The sequence below is a fragment of the Varanus komodoensis genome, unplaced genomic scaffold, assembly GCF_004798865.1.
Source record: "Varanus komodoensis strain SLA01 unplaced genomic scaffold, ASM479886v1 scaffold7_1, whole genome shotgun sequence".
Taxonomy (NCBI): Eukaryota; Metazoa; Chordata; class Lepidosauria; order Squamata; family Varanidae; genus Varanus; species Varanus komodoensis.
Genome location: NW_025336479.1, coordinates 12219151 through 12240843, shown reverse-complemented (window position 1 = coordinate 12240843; position 21693 = coordinate 12219151). Strand labels below are relative to the sequence as shown.

Here is a 21693-nt window from a genome sequence, read left to right as displayed (position 1 = left end):
GTTCCACATATTTAATAATAAAAAGCACCACTTAAGATGACTACTCACATTTATTTAAAAAATTGGAAAAGATGCAGCAGGTGTTTTTTTGTTTGAGAATTTAAAATGTTGTTATTTTTGAATTTATCTCAGAGCAGACCTGAAACGTGCAAAAGCATTTCAGCTCCCTACATACAAGGCATCCATCTACATACATGCCATTCTGGGGCACTTGAGAATTAAAACAGGAGCTCCAAAAATTGTCTCTACTTGCCACATTGTAATGCAGTGTATTTGAGAGACAACGATGTTGCCCCACCTCTTCCTAAAACTTACTGTATAGTTGTACTGCGAAGTACTGTCACCAATATTACTCCCAAGGAAATGCGGGTCTGATGAAGACTGAGGGTCAAGGAATGCCATTCACTGACACACAGAAGAAACCAAACAGAATGTTCTTTTTAACTCCCTATCTGAACATTTTAAATAATGGGGGGAAATGGCCAGCAACAGACCTGGCAAGAGGCAGAATGCATCTTATCTTAAGCAACCTTTTCAACCTACAGTGAGTCTAACTACTTCTACACTCCTATCACCTCTAGGCACTGTAGCTGGAAGATGAGTGTCTGGCTTCCATCTCCCTGTCAACAGCTAAAGCCCTATAATCTCAGCCCATAGCTGCCTATGGTAGCATCCAGGGTACCATTGGACTTTTACATTTCTGGAACACCGAGCTAGGGTAATTTTTACTATAAAACCAGACTAGTCTTACTATAAGCAGAGAATCTTGAATTCTGTGCTAAAATATCAAATTATGTGACCTGGAGTTCGCATGTAAAGTATGTAAAATTATGTAAATCAAGACACTACAGAATGTCAGGCTGTGACCCAAGAGATCTGGGTTCCAGTCTCCACTTTACCATGGAGCTTAGTGAATGACTTCAAGCTAGTTACTGACTCTCAGCCTCAAGTACATCACAGGGTTTGTTGTGAACATAAAACAGAAAGGAGGAAGCCTATGTAAGCTGCTTTGGGTTTTTCACAGGATAAAAGGCAGGATATAAACGCAATATACTAATCTGGCATAATTTGTATAGTTTTGTTGTTTGCTGTAGAAATGCAAACTATTATTTTCCACTATGCATTAACACATGATTGCCTAGAGGGGATTGATATTGTAATAAATAACTTCAGTCCCCGACCTAACATTTAATTACTAGATGACCAACATTTCCTGAATGTTTTTCAAGGAACAACGGATGGATTTCTATTGCTACAGACCTTTGATAACTCAATCATTTTATGATCTAGAGGCTTACCTAAGCAGGCAAACCAACACCTGAACAAAGGTACTAACTAAAGCACTGACACAGAGGTACTAGTTGTACACAGAAGAACTGTAGTACTAGGTTGCAGAAATTTTAATATGAGAAATGTGAGCCTGTGTCTTTGTACTCTGGCAAGTTTCCTACCATAATGAAGTACAGATATGGTTTTGTTTTAATTCTAGCAGCTACATTCTTGCTCAACCCCCAGCCTCACCAGCAAAAGCTGATGCATTTTTAACACAAAAATGCATTAGCTATCTCAAAAGTATGCTCTTCCCAAAAGGTGGTTGCACTGCAACACTGGAATACATAATTCAGAGTTGTACTATTGCTTGTATAACAAGTATTACCAATATACAAGATGCCTGAAGTCATTTAGACTGGCAGTATTAGAAGAATACTTTTCCATTTGTACTTGCTGTGCTTTCTAGACAGGAAATTCTGCTAGGCCCAAGTAGTTCCCCTGACTGGGCTTTCAAAAAAGTACCTTGAACTGAATTTTCCTGTACCCCAATGCCTTCTTTTGGAAATGGACATCTGGAGTGAACATCTCTATGAAGCACTGCTCATAGAACAACATATACAACATATTAAAAATGTGCAGAGTTACAGTGAAAAACTTATGTGAATGCCATCCTTGAATTCAGCTTCTCACCATCATTCAAAGAACCAGAGCTACAGATTAGCATATTGCGCATTTGGTACACACAGTGCATTCCCAAGTTCCAAACCCGTACCACATTCCATTCTAGTAATATTAGTATAATTGAAATGTGATCTCTATGAGATACTCTTAGGCATTCTCTCATGGACTGGAAGTTTTTAAAACTAGCTAAAACTAGTCGAAAGAATGAGGACTCCTGGGATTGCCACATTCTCAGCTGTCATGCTTGACCAAAGCCAGGATTACTTGCATGACGATTCAGAGACCATGAAGGAAACCTATACATCTCTCTAACAGATCCTTTCACCTCCAGGAAAGCTACACCAGGTCTTCCAGCACTGGTGGACAGTGAGGAGCACTGGACAGGCCCCTGAGGACCATATAATCCCCAATGAGTCTGAGGAGGTAGCTGAGCATCTGCCCATCTCTAAAGTGTGTGGGCACTAGAAAACAGGAATAACAGGCTTCCACCCAAAGGTGAAGCAACAACTCAAGAGCAAAGACCTCCTCACAAGTTGTTCATTTGCTGTTCCACTTAAAGCAGTCAAATGGTGTACTGCTGCACTTCCACTTGAGTACATTTTAACTGAAAGAAATTGGAGGAAAGGCAGTGATCCAACGCAATGGAAAGGCAGCTACACAGTATATAAATCCCCAAAGAATGTGTTGTTTAAACTATCTCATTCCCTCTCAAGTAAACTTTCTTCAAGAAAAGAAAGGGCATTTTAGACTTATGCTAAGCATGACTTCCCCTGTAATTGTAAAGGGAAGTGAGTTCCAATACACTTTTCTTAAACCTAATATATTTATCCATATAATTGCAAGTCTCACATATTTACAGGTTATCAATTAGGTTTCTTTCTTTGCTAACTCAATAGTTGGCTTGTAAAATAATGCAACATGGCACCATCACTTGCCTTTCTACTTCTGGGTAATGAAGGAACAGAATGGGCAAACTTTTCTATGCAATCACAATAGCCACAAAATATGTTTAAAGTTGAAAATGGAATTTCATCACTCATTCAAATTCAGCACCAACAATCAAGCTTTTCAATAAAGAATAATAAAAAACAGCCAGAAGTTAGAGCTAAGAAGCGATTTTGTGGCTCTATTTGATATGCTGTTCAGCCACAATAAAAAGAACCCCCCTTCCACAAGAGCTGCTCTCATAATTAGGCTGGTTAACATGTAGTTGCCTCTACCATGTGTATTTCAAATGGCTGCAATGACACTGGCATGTCACAAGTAACAATATGTGTAAACCTAACAGTCACAGAAATAGTCAATATGCTGCCTACAGAAGAAAATGTTAGAGTAATAACTATTTTAAATGGAAAGGTAAGAATTTTGCTGGATGATATCTGCAAGGAACAAGTGGCATAGCACAAAAGCACAAGTAAGAGCTAGTGAGAGGCAAGGCTGGGAAACACTGGAAGGTAATCTAATAAAACACATTCCTATCCTGAAAGACTTCAAAGCACTGCTAGGCAAACATCTGTACAAAATGACATACTGGTCTCTCTGTATTTTATACATGCAAAGATTACTGCTTCTATGGTAGAAAAAATACAGCTACAGTCACTCAGGGCAGAAGGTGAAGAAGTCAGCTTGCATGAGCCAAAGATAACATTTGGCAAGGCAACAACCTGAGCATTTCAGTGTAATCACTTCTAAGCCACTACAGATTCTTTAAGCACTTGTCTATCGAGGTGCTCATTTATTCAGATGTCTCAATAAGCAACATTACCAAACTTATCTTATTTAGAAAATATTATCAATTTATCATAAAACAGCTCAAATAGGTCTGCAAGAGGCAGTGAATATTCCACCACCACACAAGAACAGAGACAGACTCAGAAGATCAGGAACTTGTTTTTAATCTCTGCTGCTGATTTCCATTATCATGGAAGGCATTGCATTAAACTTGCTCTTCATTCAAGTTTAGTAACTTCAATAAAAGTTCTTGGCCAATAAAGTAGAACTAACATCATCTCATTTTTGAATTATCCAATTAAAGCTTATCCAGCTAGCAATTATATTTTTACTGTATGTGCATGCAACAGCTAAGAAAATGACTGTACATTAACTTCTACTTAAAGAACTGCAATATAGGATTATTCCCAAGATTCCCAATAGTTGCAGTTGCTGTTGGTGTAAGAATATTTTCTCCATAATACAAATAACAAACCTGTGCAGTCCCTTGCATTGTACATCAGTTTCTAAATAAGCTGACAGCCCCACTGACCCAGAAATATATATAAAACCCACAGAGTGGTTCAAATTGTATCATTCAGATCCATTTTCTGAAGCTTAGCATGTCTGTGACCTGCCAATATTTGGGCACAAGGCTCCCTCTAATCTATGAATCCCGTTGCAAGTTATGCTAAGGAAAACAGACATGCATATAAATGCATTCAATACATATAAATGTACTCAGATATCAAAAAATAACCATGCACAATTGTGGAATACTGCAAACTTTGTTAATTTTAGGATTTCTCGCCATCCCTCCCTTCAATGGGACACTTCATAACTACTTGCATTCTGCCCAATTCCAAGGAGGAGTACTATGCTCCCCCTTTTTAAAAAAATCCTATTAAGTTGTTTTTGACTAAGAGAAAAATCTTTACTTTCTGCCCTTAAGCAAACTGGTGTTCAATAAAACTAAAAGCTTACTACTGATTTCTACCTCAGAGGCAACTGTACTTCCCACAGGATAAATCCTGTTTTGCTATATAAAGTTTGGCATTTCCAAATTGCCTTTCCACCCAAAAGTATCTAAGGCAACGTATAGCAACACAAATTTCTGCCAGATTCTACCTGAGAGGTCAGGCACATGAAAGGAAAAAGACTGACATAGGGCATAATTTAGTGGTTACCTGCCTTTAGAAAGTGCTTTGTCATCATCAGAAAAGGAAGGTGCTAATCAACTACTGCAGCTGTGGACAATCAAACATATTCCCATGCATGGCCTTATGCACTGCTTTGCCTAGCCAGTCCTGATGATTTAGGCTAGAACAAAAGTAAAGAATACCAAAGTGGGGAAAGAAGCAGGGTCAGACACACACTTGAAGAAGAAGCAGACAAGTGGCAATTCTACACAGTTGAAAGAAGCATTAAGTAAATGATGCAAGAAATCCAAGCTGCGATGATAAAAAGTTCTGGTACCTGCACGTTGGGATGGAGCGGGAGCAGGGCTTAGAGTGATCACAATAACTGGATTGGGAAAAGGAAGAAAAAAACACGATAAATCACAACAGAAACAATCAAGTCATCAAAATGAAAATAAATCATATTCAAATCAATTTCAGGATAAGGAATGGAGGTGGTGAGAAACCAACAAAGGGGACAGACAAGGTGAAAATGAGATGCATAAAACAAGTAAAGGATCAGTTCCACAGAAGTCATATCCCTAGTGTTTCTAGTGTGAAGTACGCAGTGGTATCCTCTTTCCCCATGTGTTCTATGGACTCTGTTCCTGCTCCACAGGATTCCATTTCCTTGTGCAACAAGATTGCTCTTGATGGCCTTCTTTACTTCCAGAAGACACAAGAACTTCATCAACAAATTGATCCATCACACTGCAATCACAGCCATAGATAAACATTTAAACTAGCTAGTGAACAGTTCTATTTTTTTTCCCAAAGGCAGCATGAAATGCTTAGGTACTAAGATTGTACAATGCTGAGTAAATTCAAGGCTCTGAGATTTAAGTTCCAGTGCTGCATACGTATTTCAAATTCCTGGGTGCCCAGGGAACTTTATCTGTGATATCTGCAATCCCCATCTGAGCATAAAAATTTCTTTAAGGTCCATAATCTTACTATGCACCCTGCAAATAAAATCTGTTCAGATAATTCTAAACCAGAAAATGCAATTGTGAAAGCAAAACCAAATATGTAAATACCTTGATTTCTGTCTTTATTAAATAAAACCTATATGACTGGTTTCTCACACATTGGCAAGATGTTCAAACCTCATCAATCATCAATCTTGGTATCAAAAAATCATGTCAACTTTCTTGATCACTTACATATAAAGAGTTCACTAAGGAGCATGTTGATTTTTCTAAACCACAGGCTCCCACTTTTAAAATTGGAACAATTGGTATAAAATGTGGAGACATGGTCACAAAGAATTATCTCAAATTTTGCCCTGTAAAAAGTGTAGCACTGACACGCCCACACATAAACAAGGTATGTTACAGCTTAAAACGTGTAACACAGTGTGGAATTCAGGGGTTCTCTAACAGCTCTAGAGTCAAGACAAATCCATCAAGCAAATTATACTATTACATTGCCCTTGTGGAATATCCAGAATAAAACGGAAGGAAACAGAGTTGGAAAAAGAGTCTGTCACAAAAAATAGATTATTCTGCACACAAAATATTGTCAGTCCACTGAAATTTGAGGCTAGGATGTAAGAGATACATTTATAACTCTTCATAAAGCATATTTAGATATTTGTTTCTCTGTTTCAATCCCAGTCACTTATCTCTTGCCTTATTTCACTTCAGCATGCTGGGCAACATTTGGTCTTCTAGATAGTTTGGTCTACAACTCCAAAAGTGTATTTGTCATTCTCTTGACCTATAAGCACCCTCCAACTTTATATGGCCCTTGTATCTTAAACCATTTATCTGATAGCTATATAGAAAGCAGAAACGTAGTAACATTATTCAAGGAGCTTGATTATAGTTCCTACTATGCAATTTACTTTGCTATAATAAAATAGTAGCTGTACTTGCCAAAGAATTTTTTTAATAAATACAACATGTGCAATAGGAAAGAAAACAAGATTCTCATGCTCCCATGTTCATATTCTGGAAAAATTCTTATTGTAAATGGGTATACTGTTAAAGACATCTATAAATACCACCTTCCTCTCTGAATATGTAATATTCCAGAATGACAGGGGGAGAACTAAACAGGAAAAAACTGGATAAACCACTTTCTATAAGATCTGGAACAGTTATTCAAAGAGGGGGGAGTTAGAATATATACTGTAGTAGAATATATATTACAATCTCCCTCATGTGTTCAAAAGCTCATGAGTTTGCAGAGCTGTGGGCTACTTCTGTCTCCTAGTTCTGCTACACACTTCTAGCTTTCACCTACTAATCCACAGAAGAATATATATGGCAATACTTCTGGCTTTTAGACTCAAACTTGAGAACAAGCTACTCATAAATCACAAAACCACAACTGAAAGTGGAAATGAAGGCACTACATTCTCATATATAAAATCCATAGATAGGAGATGTGAGCTGAAGAAGATGAGAACTTTACATTCCCCTTTTCTCCTTTAGGTAGACTTTTTTGAAATGAGTCTCAAAACTAAAATTCCATTTATATTCTGCGGTTTAATCTTTACAAAATACCTGGGCTCTATTCAAACTTGGGCTTGGCAGCATAGAAACTGCTTCCATAGAGCCTGGACCCACATCACCTTGTAATACATGCGAAGAACCATGAGGATGCACAGGATAGCATGATTTACTTCCTACCTACATCACTAGCACAGACAATCACATCTCATCCACCCACACAGTTCTTGTTTACACATATTATTGGAGTGGTATAGGTCAAGACAGTATTGAAATTGTTTCTATGCTGCATATGTAATATCTCAGTCATAAACAGTGAGAAATGGATGAGCTTTGCGCTTTCCCTCTTTTAGTTCATTTTAAAGGAGAATCCTCTCCCTATTTGTCAGTGATGCAACTTCCACTGAATACCACTCCCATAAGGAAGCCCTGATCATTCTCTTCATTGTCAGGGGCAACAGTGTGTGCAGAGACGCCCCTAGCATTAAAGTGAATGGGGCAATTTCTGCTTGCTTAGACTCCTCAGTCACCATCAGATCTGCAGACTGACTGGCACCACAGTGTGATTACTATCAGAGATATTCTAGTAAGCCTGTTAGGCTATTTGTTTGTCAGAAAATACGTTAAATTAGATTCAGTTTTTGTTAATCTCACCATCACCCTAGCAATTTCACCTTGGCCATGCTGCTGTTACCAGTTTTTCTTATTCATGGTGACAGAATACTTAGAATACTCATTCCCTACGTGATATTTAGACGTCAGATTAAGAAAAAAAAATCTGACTCTTGACAGTGACCAACATTGCTGTCATTAAGATACAAACTCTGTGTAGCCTCTGTTGAGCTTATACATGCTGTGACACTTTTGCCAATATTTTGTCCTGCACATTAAAAATCAACTGATGACAATACTAGACAATACCAGCTTACTAACTTTTGTGACACTGTTGACAAAGCCCTCTGTAAAATGTCAGGTCTCTGCTTCAAGATGCAAAAATTCTGAATCAATTAAAATCTCTATAACTCATATTTGACCCATAATCTTCTCACAGAGTTTTTGTTTCTTCTTCTATGCCACCCTGAGAACTTTGCTACAGGACATTTTATAAATACTGTGAAAAATAAATCCATGCACTAGCTGCCTTCTCAGTGAAGGTGTACAAATAATTCTATTCATAATTCTCAAACTGTTTTTTTTTTGGAGCCATGAAAGAGGCTGAAAAAATAAGCCACCATGTTGGCTACCTACATTATTTTATATCCCTTGGAGCAGGGACAGTACAGCATTCCTCCTTCCTCTTTTAGCAAAAATATGGGTAATGCCATCACCCCAGGAAGGAGTGAAGAGATACCAGGATTCACTGACATAGTCAGATGACTGACCATTTGTGGTGGACAGCTTGATGAAAGTATCAATTCAGTATGTGGCTACTGTGAAAAAGGCAAGTTCTATGCTGAAATTACCATGAAAGGAATCAAAAATAAAACTATTAACACAATCATGACTTTACACAAATTCACAGTGCCTGGAATACTATGTACAATTCTGGTTGCCACACTTAAAGTGAACTGTAGAGCTGGAAAAGGTGCAACAAAGATAATGACAATGGATCTGGAGTAGCTTACAGTGGTTACAAGGGCTATGACCTTCCAGATCAGGAAAAAAAGCTAATAGGAAGCATATCAGAAGTATACATAATGTGGAGAAAGGGTATAAGAAGATGATCCTTTTCCTCTATCATAGTACTGGAACTCAGGATGATCCTATTAAACTGAAAGATAGGAGATTCAGGACAGATAACAGGAAGTACCCCATACTGTACATGGTTGAACCATGGAATTTTCGACGATTAGCAGTGATAGAAGGATATGAAACAAATCCAGAGAGCTGTTGCCTAAATGACAAATGCACAATTCTGCGAAGGAAAGGGGCATGCAGGGATAGCTCTCCTCACATGCTCTGGGTCTCTGTTATTTGGAAGGTTGTTGGAAGTCCAATTCAGCTGGGAAAGAGGGTGAGTGCCCCTCAAGTATCTTGCTTCCTAGCAGAGACAATGGGATTTCAAAGAAACTACTTCTGCTGACAGGGTTCTAGGTGAATCAACACCCCCCACAAACTCCAAATGTGACTAGTAGTTATTGATAAGGTTATATACGCATTCTGGCATCAGATGGAATCTGCCTCTCTAAACCAGGTGCAGGAAAATGCAAGCTGAAGAGTGTTATTGCACTCGTATTCTTCTTGCAGACATCTGGTTGGACACATTGGGAAAAGAATTCCCAAATCCAGCCTGCAGGATTGGACAGGTCTTTGGTGTGAGCCAACATAGTTCTTTTTAAACCAGGCTGGAGCTGACCAAAAACAAAGCTATTGACTTGAAAGTACTAGAGGTGGGGGAAATGGTACACCAAAAGAAAATATTAACTGAACTATTCTGAAAGGAGGAAGCTTGAGCAGCACTCTCAGAAATGATAAAGAAAATGCACACATATCTTTGAGTGTGCCATCCATAACATACCTATTAACCCAGGAACCAAACTTTTGGGAAACCCCATTAGTCCAGTAAGAGACCCTGAAGAGGAGATGCAGTCTAACAGTATTTGAGCATACAGCTAAACTTTTTCAAGACATTTTTGATCTACTCTTCCTATGCTTCATATGCATGCTAAGGATTTGCTTAATCCCTTAACTTTATAAACCTTTATAAACCTTAACTTTATAAAATAGTAATAAATGTGGAGATAGCAAAATCCCATGTTCATTTCTCCACTGTAACAGCTTCAGGAGCAATATTTGCTTCTCTGCTCCTGCCTTGTCTCCAAACATAGGACAAGTTCTTTATTCCACATTAAAACAGATGGCAACTTTGAGCCCGAAGCATATTCCTCGTGCCTACAGCCACCAGACCACAGAACACCATGCTACAGGAAGGCCATCCTACTGCAAACTCAACACATAATTTTTCAAAATAACCCATTAGCCTGCACAACCCCAAGCTCTCGGTTTTTTTTTCTTGACCTCCTCTCTGGGCCCCATTTCTCTTATTATTTTCCTTTTACATTTTTCCTTTTCTTCTCAAAACTCCACATATAAGGCAAAAGGAAACACACTAAAGGCCTGACATTCTTGTAACGCACCAGACACTTATCTGCCCCTAGCAGAAATTTCTTTTTAAATGCCTCCCTTCACACTACACACTTTTGTCCAACATCCATGCCTCACTCCACTTCTTCATCGTTCCCCTCAGCCCTCTCTCTCACCAATGTGCAGGTCATGGGCCCCTACCTTCTCTAGGCTCTTTCGTAAACAAGGACTCAAATGCCCCTCCATCTGCCCCGAGGTCTCCCCCGCCCAGGAAATGCCTTCCCCACCGCCCCCTCGGTGGAACCTCCCCTCCCCCAATCCCGCGGGCCCCAGAGCGCCTTCCCCGGCGGGCCCGTGTCATCCACGTAGGGGGCCTACCGCTAAAACTCCCCCCTTAAACCCTCCCTTACTAGGCCGAGCCCGGGCCGGACTGATCTCCAAGTTGAGGTCGATGCGCCTCCGAGCCTCCCTGTTCTCCTGTTTCAGCTTGGCCTCCAAGCGGGACAGTTTCTGCTCCAACGAGGACGCCGCCATCTTCCCCCCCTCCCCCGCCGCCGCGCCGCCGCCGCCGCCGCCGCCGCGCAGCCAGAATACACAAACACCACGGTACGCAGGCGCAACATGAACCAACCGGGCCACCGTAAACTCGGCAGCCTCCTCCCTCCACAAACTAGTCTAGTTTGCCCTCGGCTTGTTTTGCCTCACGGCATTTCCTCCTGCGCATGCGCAAACCTTTCAAGCGCTAGCCGCCTCAACAGTTACGCCGCGCCGCCAATACATTTCGGACACCTCCTGCTACGCATGCGTTGAATGGGGACTAGGAACGTGCCTGGGAGTTCCGAAAAGAACGCCCCCTCCTGTTCACGCCACGCACCTCAATAGAGCGTGCAACCCAGTCTGTGCTGCGCCTTTGCAAGATGCATGCATTTCCCTCCGACTGCATGGAAGAGTTCTCGTGGGATTGGGTGCTTGCGGCGGAATTTTTTTTGCTTCATTCGTCCCTGTACCCTGTAAAGCTGAGACGGCTTTTGAGGGCCTTTGTTCCTGTGAAGGGATTCCCCTTCATTTGCAACCCTTTAGAGCGGGCATGAGAGTGTTCTCAAGTGACATCATCTAAAACTCAGCTATTCTAGAAGAAAAGAAGGGAGAGCCACTTGTCTAGCCATCCTTCTATCACTGCATTTCATTTTATTTTATTTTGAAATAAAGTTATGGACCCTCAAAATTAAGAACCACTCTGTAATGATTTTCATGTCCATGATGCAAAAAGGCACTATTTAAATATTATTAAAATGTACATTCTGTTTACAAACTGTTCATGTGAGTGAGAGTTGGAGTCAGATTCTTGTAAAAGGTAGATCACAGTGTTAAAGGTATAGCATCCCACACCAGCAAGGCACATTCAGGATTTGAACAGGTGACTCCAGCAAGGGGGTGCATAGGGTTGGGATGCTTCCAGACAAGCTGTTATTGTCCAATCATCCTTCCTTTTTCATGGAATTTTCCAAGTTGACTTTCAATTGTAGCCATCCCATGTTTTGAAACTGCTGTTTCTGTCTTTTTTCTTACTAGAAAAATATCAATTAAGAAAGAAAAATCTAAATACCTACACAATGTCTTTTGGTTGTTAGTGTTAGCAGACCTGCATCTGGAAGCACCCCAGGTCCTGCTGCATTTAATGGGGCATACTCTTGAAATGCTTCCAGACAAGGCTTTTATTGTGCAGCAACTCCTCATACGTTACATCATTACAGGAGAGTGCTATGGGAGCTCCAGGCAGCAGCATTTTCCATTCATAACCTCCCATGTTTTCCACCCCTGCTTTCATCTTTCTCTTAGCACAGAATCTCCATTGAGGAGGGAAAGTCAAAAAGCTGCATCTTGTGTTTTGATTGGTGTTGCCAAGAGTCCTCCTGGAAGCACCCTTGGGAAGCATACACAGAATTATGGACTGAACCATACACTCTTGGTCAAATGATGATTTTCATTGTGTTGAACATATGGAGGACCAAAGCATACAACTGACAGAGTCTCCTTTAGTAAAGAAAAAAATCAGCCTACACCCTGCTGCCTCCGTCTCATTGAAACCTATTCCTGATGCATGATAGAGAAGCATTTCATTTCATCAACTTACCAAGTTATTCATCCCTCTAGTAGTATTGATAAAGTCCTGCAGTCATGGGAAGCAATGGGAGCACCCAGGCTGCTGAGAAGAGCTTGTGGCAGCTGGGAGAGATTTCCAGTACAAAGCTGCCCATGTGGGTGGCTGGAGCTTAGAGAACGCTGCCAATGGCTAGAACACCTTGTAGGACAAGCCATAGCTCAGGAACAGAACTATGTAGTGGAGCACACTGTACATGCCGGCAGTCCCCAGAATTCATTCCTTGACCCTCTAGTTTTAAAAAGGATCTCAGGTAGCAGGGCTAAGAAGGATCTCTTCCAACAGTTAGATTTAGTATAAGGCAGGTTCCAACATTCGTTTCCAGTGTAACTGAAAACTTCTCTGAATTCAGCCAGAATATTTGATTTATTTGTTCTGAGATATATAACCCACATTTCAATCAAATGATCCCTGAGGCAACTTTCAACAGAGTATGACAATACCATACAAACCAGTTGACTTATTGCTTGGTGGTGGACCAGCCGAGAGTGAAGGGATATATTAATGCTGTGGTACGCCTGCCAGTGTTGCTGCTGCTGCTCTCACTCAGCTCACAACAAGCACAAGGCAAAGGGATACGCTTTTGTATAGTTTGCTAGTGGCATGTTTATATGAACTAGGGGGATTGAGATTTTATTGGGGGGGGACAAATGGATATTATAAATGTAGGATTTGAATGCAAATTCCTATAAAATGCCATCAAAGAATCCTTAGCTCCCAACCTAGACCTAAAACAGAAAAATAGAACAGTCTTGAAAGCAATCAGATCTTCTACTTTGGATATTAGGTTCAAACAGAGCATAATAGGGATCATTTTTTATGACATTAACACATGACTAGAAGATAAGTGCTGAAGATGTGGGCAAGTGCAAACAAGGCTCATGTATCTTCTATGGAAATGACAAATCATAACCCATGTCTGAATGGAAGTTAAAGATTCAGCATAATCCTAGATAAATTACCTATGCTAAAATAGGAGTATATGAGTGTACTTCAGCTTAAAGGCCAAACTCCATTTCAGAGAAACACTTAGAGGCCACATTTGGAGGGCAAAGGGGTATTTTTGTTTAAAGCTATTACTACCAACAACTAAAGAGAGCTATTTCAACCTTTAGAGTAGAGGAAAAATTACACAGAACTGCACCAAATGATTGATGCTTGGGGGAAATGATGTAGGCCAAGGGAAGGGTATATGGAGCCCTGGAGGGAGGAACCTGGACCTAAGGAAGACTGGATTTGGCCCCTGTGCCTGAATGTCTACATCCCTGTGATAGAAGACATCTATCTATTGTTGTAAGCCATCCTGAGATGCTGTTTAAGGACAGGGTAGAAATGCTGTAAATGCATGCATGCATACATACAATATGCACACCTTGTTGAATCATATATACACCAGGCATATGGTTTGCCAGAGCCAAATAACAGCCAAATAAATACAACAGTTTAAGAAATGGAAATCCAGAATTACTGCAAGCTTGGATTCAGATTTTCCTTGCACCAAGACCCCATGGAAACATTAAATGACAGAGAGAGAGAGAGAGAGAGAGAGAGAGAGAGAGAGAGAGAGAGGGAGAACCAAATCATTTGACATAGCTTCTTTGACTTAGATATGGAATAAAAGATGTGTTCCAATGAATAACTGGTACATATCGCAAAAGCCAGTGGACAACTATTTCACTTCACATTCCTGTTCTTTCTTCTCCTTTTTCTCCTCTCTCTTTAACTCTTTCAGTTTCTGAGTTTCTCTTTTCCACTTTCTTCTCCTTTCTTAAGAACTGAACTGTAATAAGCCTACACCAAGTGAAAACATAAAATTGCAAAGAGTTAGAAGAGGAGCTGGAGAGATTGAGAAATTGTAATTAAATCTGAAAGAAAAATCTGAACTTAACTTTCAATAGAAAAAAAGACTATGTATTTATTCATCTTACTGTTACTGCCTCTACTACCAATCTCAGGCAGTGAGTGCTGTTAGCGTTGTAGCCAAAACAGGGCCACTGAACTTGAGGTATCAGTCCACTCAGGGGAACCCCGAGGTTTGCAGAACTACAAAAAGAACCACAGGGGTAACTCCCCATTCCAAAACTGGCTCAGTGAGGACAACATATGCTCAGTAACTATAGAACAATTAATCGCAGTTGGGCTTGGAAAACTGAAAACTGGCATGGGTAAGATGCTATGAGTATCTTGGAGGAGGACAGGGCTGTCAGCAACTCTGAACAAAAGCACTTCTGTTAGGAGGTGAAAATACATAACATTTTGTCACAGGTCCCACCTGAGAATTTAGCATGAAATACAAATAAGGAACTGATAACTTGGAAATGGCTTCAGACTCATAAGATTTAAATGGAAATTACTTGTTTTTTAAAGGCTGGCACATATGTTGGCAATATGAAGTATGTCTGAGCAAACTTTCTGTGTAAATTAGTGATTACAGGAGCTTTGGGAACTAAAAGAGATGTTTCTTGAAGTTGCTCTGAATCTGTTTCCCATCTTTAAAGTGTGAAGTTTGGCCTTATGTGAATCAGATACAAACATATCTCTTAATACAGCTAGAAAAGCAAAGCATTATTAGCAATATTTTATTACAGTTCTTAGGAGGACTGACAATTATGACATTAGCACTGAAAAGACAAAATGAGTATACGCATATCTTAAGACATATGTGTTTAATTCTCTCTGTCTGTATGTTTAATGCTCATCCATGTTCAGAGTACTAATACTCAGTACCAATGGAAGCAAAAGGAAAGTCACAATCCTAGCATGCCCTATATAGAAGGTTCAATGTTTAAAGGAAAGAGTCAGTTTGGTTTTACTCTACTGGCTTCTTAGTCTAGGCCTCTGGGCTTTCTGCAATGGTTTGTCTAATTCACTAGCAGCATCTGTATGACCTTCGCTACAGTTAAATTTTTCCTGAATTCACCCAGAACATTCTAATGACATTAGTTCCTGCTCCCTAAATGCAAGCTGCAACAGGCCATTCAGTTCCCATGGAGCAATTTTTGTCTTCTTGATTCAGCTATGCTACTGTTTTCAATTCCTATGACATATTCCTTTGATTGCTGTAAAACAAAGAACACAGTCCTGATTTGATTTTGGAACTGGAGACAAAGGAAAGGGTAAACAGTATTCATGCGAGTTGTCTGGTTTTACCCAAAGATTACTGTGGTCCATTTGTAATCTGGTTCTTTCTCAATCTGCTTACCAATTGCACTGCTTATTTCCTGTTGCAGTATTTTTGATAGGTAATGCCGCTCTTTCTTTCTTGGCTCTTTTTTGACATCTCTTTTTTTCCTGTCTAGGTGTTTAACAGAAACATTTTTCATGTCTCTTTTTCTTTTGCATATGTCATAAATCTTAAAAGCTACAACTCTTCTCCAAGATAGGGAGATACAGGAGGCAATGTTTTGTCTGAAACTCTGGATAGATCTGGACAGATGGTACATCTGTTTGCTTTTTCAAGAGGGCATGTTGAAACTACACTGGTTATTTTATTCCCATAGGAGTGGCCCAGACATATTTTTCAAAGATCTTTGATCTTGGAAACTGCATCATTTTGACATGACTCTGGCTTGTGGAGTGAGGGGTGTTTGTTTGAAATCTGAAAGAATAGTATGAAGAAACTGAAACCTGGCAAACGGCTTGGGAAAAAATGCTATAAGACTGAATCCAGATTTAAGCTGGATCAACAACTCTCACATGAGCGGAATTCCCTGCTCCCTCCTCCCCCAAGCAATCCTTGCAGCCCCTGAAAATGTCACATATGGCTCACATAACAGGACAAGTCCCCTGGCTTTATAAACGCACCATGGCTTATTTGGTATGGTTTTCTGGGCTTATAAACTACCTTGACAGGCCATGCCTTGTTGGAGAGTTTTAGAGTTACCCCTGGGCTCACTTGGTCATCCAAACCCAGGCAACATGACAAGCCCCATGGTAGCCCAAACTACCACAGAGCTGATTGGCCAGCACCAAAACTGCTGCTGGGCAAGCACCCACAACAGCTGTCCCCAAAGTGCCCAAGCATTGCAGGGGGCAGCTGTCAGAAGCCTTCCCCTTGCCCAGCACTGCTGCTGCTTGGGGTAGCAGCATGGTCAGCAGGGGAGCTAAGATCAGCTCAGCTGATTCACAAATCAGCTGAGCTGATGGCAGCTTCCCTCCTCTGTGGTGCTGCTGATGTCTGATGGGCTGTCCAGCAATGCAGGGGAGCACTCTGCTAAGCTTAGCTCCCTCCAGTGTCGCCATGAGCTGTGGTCCTGCATGGAGGAGCAAGGTGGGACGAAGCTGCTGCTGATCTCGGTAAGCTGCATCTGCTGTAGTCACGGCAGTGCTGACAGCCTTCAGTGTGACTCCTGATACGTACCTGTGAGTCAGAGTGAGGGCTTCTCCTCCCTGCCTGTGCTGAGAAGTAGGGGTGAGAAGTACCCCTGCGGTGAGCCATGGGTTAGGACTGAGAGGGGCAAAGGGTGAGGCACAGTGCACACACACTACTTGCAATACGCCCAACCGTCTGTAAGGCACATCAGGGTGAAGTGGCTTATAAGTATTACGTTAGTATTCCAGTGCAACCCCACTCAGCAAAGCAGGAGGCCCTGTTGAATGGAGTGAGTTGTGAGCTGGGGGAAATTCCCAAGAATCAGGCAGAGGAAACTTTTGTGAGCAGAGCCCTTGCTCTTCCAGAAGGCCAGTCTGGGATTCAACACATGCTGTTCGTTCATGTATTTCTAACTGCCCATCTGTTTACTTTGAGGTTGGGGCCAGAGAATTATGGCCAACCCAATCTTCATTAATCAACTCATGGTCAAGTCCCACATCCAGTGAGCAGTTCACATTTATGGCTGAGAGGAAGATAGCAAACCGCCAAGAATATAGTTGGTCACATTGGTCAGCTACGTGCAGCAGAAAAGCAAAATCGTTGTACACATCTGGGATGTCTTCTTCCACGTGCTTAAAGGAGTACTTCTGCAGTGGCTGCCATATGAGCCACAAGAGTGGGTAAGTCCCCACTACCCCATAAAGGACTACCAAGAACAGATAGACAGCCATCAGTTTCTGCAGAATGAAAGCCAAGCTATGGGTACAGAGGAAAGTTGAGTAGCCAATGAGATTCTCTGTGTCTGGCCAGCAGACATGCTTGAAGGAGATGGATCCCACACAGTTGGAGGTGTAGCACAACACAGTTAGGATCTTTGCAACCTTGAAGATTGTCTGTCCTGTGTAGACCATATAAATCAAGCGACAGCTTTCTGTGTGTGCTCTGAATCTGCAGATCTTTTCAAACAGAGCCCGGCCTTGTTCCCTGTCCTTCCAGTCTAGGATGGGGGAGGAGGAGAAGGAGAAGGATGGTGAAATGAGTTGTTCTCCACTTCTTCGAGTATCCATGGGTTTGGAGTGGCGTAAGAAGCCCTGGCAGGCCATTTCAGAGAGAGCTTTGGTAGTCCAAGGTGACTCAAAACATTTCATGAGGATGGATAAGAAGTGTTCAATTTTTGATGAAGTCTTGGGGTACCTGAACCAAAAATTGCTGCTTGCCATTAGGATCAAGGAGTTGACAAGTGCAAGATAAGGAAAATACTTGGAGAACCAAGGCAAAGCCTTCTGATAGCAGACATGGCTGATGTACAGGTACTGCTGGTAGTCAAGATTGATGGAGTGGCCACTGTTTGTGACAGGAGTCTCTTCTGTGATGGCAAGACTGCTTACTCCAACATGCAGCCTAGCTGCTGTAGAGTCATTCAGCTTGTCATTCAAAGGCAAACAAGTCATTTGGTCAATTGAGATTAGCAGAGTTCCTGATAGAAGTGAAACCATCATCATCGCTATTCCCAAGTAGTCCATCAGGACATCCCACCAAGGCTTTAGGGTCTGGAACTGGGCATGGCTGCCACTGGGGAATGTCATTTCTGTCAAGGTAAGCATCACTAGGGAAAGAAAGAGTAAGGGCATTCATTGGCTTGTCCATTAAAATGGGTTGGCAACTTGTAACCCTCTAGATATTGCTGAATAACTATCCCATTAGCCCAAGTCAGCACAGGCAATGATGAAGGGTGATGGAAAGTGCAGTAAATCAAGGCTGTCCCTATTGAAACTCCTAAGCATTTGTACCTTTCAGGGAAATTTTTAATTAAATACCCCCTCCACACACACACACACACACACACAAACCCCTCTGAGATACTGTTACCAGCATGAAAAAGAGTTGGCCTATGAATATAGGTGTGTTTTTGCAGTGTTTACAGGCTCCTTCCCTCCCAGGAAAGTGGAACAGGCTAGGTCAGGAGAGAAGATCACTTCCAGCTTCTCTTACATGGAACTGAGAGAGTAAATCTCGGTAGATCACTTGTATGGATAGTCCTATATGTCTGGAGTTTGTGGGTTAGGGTTAGGGTTCCTCCCTAAATGAGCTCCCCTGCCTTGAAGCTTTTCTATGTGAGGCATTTATTGTGCACTTATGGTTGTTCACATGTTCTTCAGACAGTATCCAATTTTGCTTTTATTAATAAACTGCATGTTTGGTGAGGGTTGTTGTTGTTGTTTTTTTAAAGCCAAGGCAGGAGGAATGGGTTTTATTTGTGAGAGCAAAAGGAAATGCTGTTCCAGTGTGTATTTATACTATTCTGCTCCACCACAGTGCCAGCCAGAGGTTTTGTACTAGAACAGCGGGGCAAGAAACACTGTTCTTTTAGAACTCAAATCTCAATACTGCAGTGAAACCACAGTGGATTAATAGCCTCATGTAGAAAAGGAGGAGAAAACGGAGGTGTTTTCTACACTCTGACCTGATTACAACCATTTCCATCTTTTTCAAAAAGCATTTTTCTTGGAAGGGTCTTGCTTTAGGTACTATCAGCAAGTATGAATGGGTGGGGCTCAAGGAGCAGTCTGGCGGCAAATCCCCCCCACCCATGGGCTGTGCTCCTGCTTTTGTTGTCATGACCAAATTTGGCAGTCAACTGTCGGGGGGGGGGGGGGATTGGCTAACGACTATAAAACTGTTATAAAATGACTATATAAAATAAGATAGGTTTGACCTTTCTAAGGCTCTGTAAAACTCTGCTGCTGAATTTAAGTAACAAACCACAGATGTTTTTTGTAGTTGCCATACCACCAAATTAAGGGGTGCTGCAAAAACTGCAGAATTGGGGGGGGGGGTCACATGTGGCCTGTAGGATGCATGTCGCTCACTCCTAAACATTCAAACTGGAATGTCAAAGCCCTTCTAACACCACAATTTAGGCTTTGTGCTTCAAAATGGATGTGGAATCATTTGGATTAAGCTTGCTGATTTAAATAAGCCATTCTCTCAAGAAGGGTTTGTCAGGCCCTTTGTTTGCCTCCTTTTAAGTAAGTGAACTCTTTTATTTGGGCACTCATATATATGATAAAGCCTAAACACAATTAACTAATTCATACAAACAGTACAGAGAAAGAAAAGCCGTTGTTCTTTCCCTTTTTCCCTTTCTTGTATGTCAGCTTTCTTGCTGCTGTTGTTTTCATTACTATTTCTTTTTCCTGAATACTGCCTTGAATATACCTTGGGCATAAAAAGGAAAAATATAAATACCAAAGTTAATTACTAATGCTTAGTACAGGGAGAGAGTGAAAGGCAGGATATACACCAAATTGTTTAGCCTATTTGAAAATCTCTATGAATACAATTTATACAATGTATTACAATGTTCTGCAGAGATTCTAACTAAGCCAACCCTACCTCCAAATCTGTGGGTAAGTAGCACTCCTTTTTCTCATATAGATTTTCATCCAACTCCGATTACTAGAAGTTGTTATGTAGATCAGGAGCTGAAGTAGTAAATTTGCTAAGGCCATATGATATGTAACTTATTGTATGGTTTTTCCATCTTTTTTCCAGCTCCAGCACTTTATAAGTCATATCAGGCACATGTCCAAGTGGTGAATGGTCTTGCTCTAATGAAATTCCACAATGCCTAGATGGAGAATAATTTCTACTTGGGTACACAGATGAAAAGTGAAGATAGCCAATAAATGAAGTATTTTGCAGAATCAGGAACCAATCCCATATAATGAATCCCCCCAAAACCTTTGAACTACAACTTCCTGACCTCAGCATGACCAGAGGTCAGGAATGCCTGGGCTTATAGTCCAACAACATCTGGAGGGAACTAGCTCAAACAGCAGCTGTTTTTTAGTTCTTTTAGTCTCTGTGTTTGACAATGCAAAGCATACTCTTTAGATCTTAGCCAGAGAGAAAGAGGGAAAATACTTTTCCTCTTTTCCAGGTACATACATTCTTGTTTGCTCATGGTACCATGTGAATCTGCCTATTTTATTGTTCAAGGAAAGCTACTCCACTCTGGAAGCAAAATGAACACTCTGAGCTCTGATCTCCTGCAAGTAAAAACTGAACACACTGCTGCTGCTGCTGCTGCTGCTGCTGAGTCTGCCTTTTTTGCACCGGGGACCATTCTTAAAAGTAATGTAAATGTGTGGTTTTACCATGTTAAGGTATGATTCTTATGCTGGTTGTGGGCTCTGTGCCATCCTTCCCTCCTGCAGGGCTGACCCGAGGGTAGCAGGACATTGGGGACAATTATCCCTGGCCCAAGCAAAGTTTTGGGTCATATTGTTGGCTGGTATGCACAGGAGCGCCTCCCTTGTTGCTCGCCAGAGTCTTCCCTGCTCCTGGGTCCTTTTAGGGGAAGGTGGCAGGGCACCTGGCTCTACACCTGCCCCAGGCCCCATAAATCCTCTGGGTTACCCTGCTCTCCCTCTCTTCTTTTACTCCTTCTCCAATTGGCAGTCAGTCGCTCACCTGCAAGCAGTCCGGTACGGTTTGTATGCAATCTCAGCTCTCCCCCTTTCAGTCCGTGTGGTCAGCCCTTTCACAGACTCTTTCTCCTTTGGTTGTGGTTTTGGTTTGCACACCACTCTGCTACGGCTCTCAGTACAAGAATCTTTATTCTGTTTCCATGGCAGCTGCATGTGCCAGAAAAGGATTGGAGGAGAAAAAGGGGAAAACACTCTTTACTCAGGACTCATTTGCTTTCAAAATCATCGCTACCACTTGTGACAAATTCCTTCCTTCCTTCCTTCCTTCCTTCCTTCCTTCCTTCCTTCCTTCCTCCTTCCCTGTGCAGGGAGGCAGGTGGGCAGGAAGGGACTATGATTAAAAATA

At 41.4% G+C, this 21693-nt stretch overlaps 2 protein-coding genes across 3 annotated transcripts in view; both read right to left on the bottom strand.

The window, feature by feature from the left end:
* MAP2K7 (mitogen-activated protein kinase kinase 7) overlaps nt 1-10947 on the bottom strand; it is a 38012-nt gene extending 27065 nt beyond the window's left edge. The window contains exons 1-2 of one of the 2 annotated variants that reach the window (XM_044453627.1): nt 10792-10946; nt 5140-5187 (exon numbers count right to left, since the gene is read on the bottom strand). In XM_044453627.1, the coding sequence (XP_044309562.1) occupies nt 5140-5187; nt 10792-10915 (172 nt within the window). In that variant the 5' untranslated portion in view covers nt 10916-10946. Of the gene's footprint in view, nt 1-5139; nt 5188-10791 lie in introns of both variants that reach the window. The other variant, XM_044453629.1, reaches the window with a different exon arrangement.
* A 6332-nt stretch (nt 10948-17279) lies between these two features.
* On the bottom strand, nt 17280-21493 carry LOC123035669 (volume-regulated anion channel subunit LRRC8D-like). Its single transcript, XM_044454092.1, has 2 exons — nt 21331-21493; nt 17280-18460 (listed from the first exon to the last, which is right to left on the bottom strand). Exon 2 carries the CDS (start codon nt 18456-18458, stop codon nt 17280-17282), a length of 1179 nt encoding a protein of 392 aa, XP_044310027.1. The 5' UTR covers nt 18459-18460; nt 21331-21493.
* Between the last annotated feature and the right edge of the window lie 200 nt (nt 21494-21693).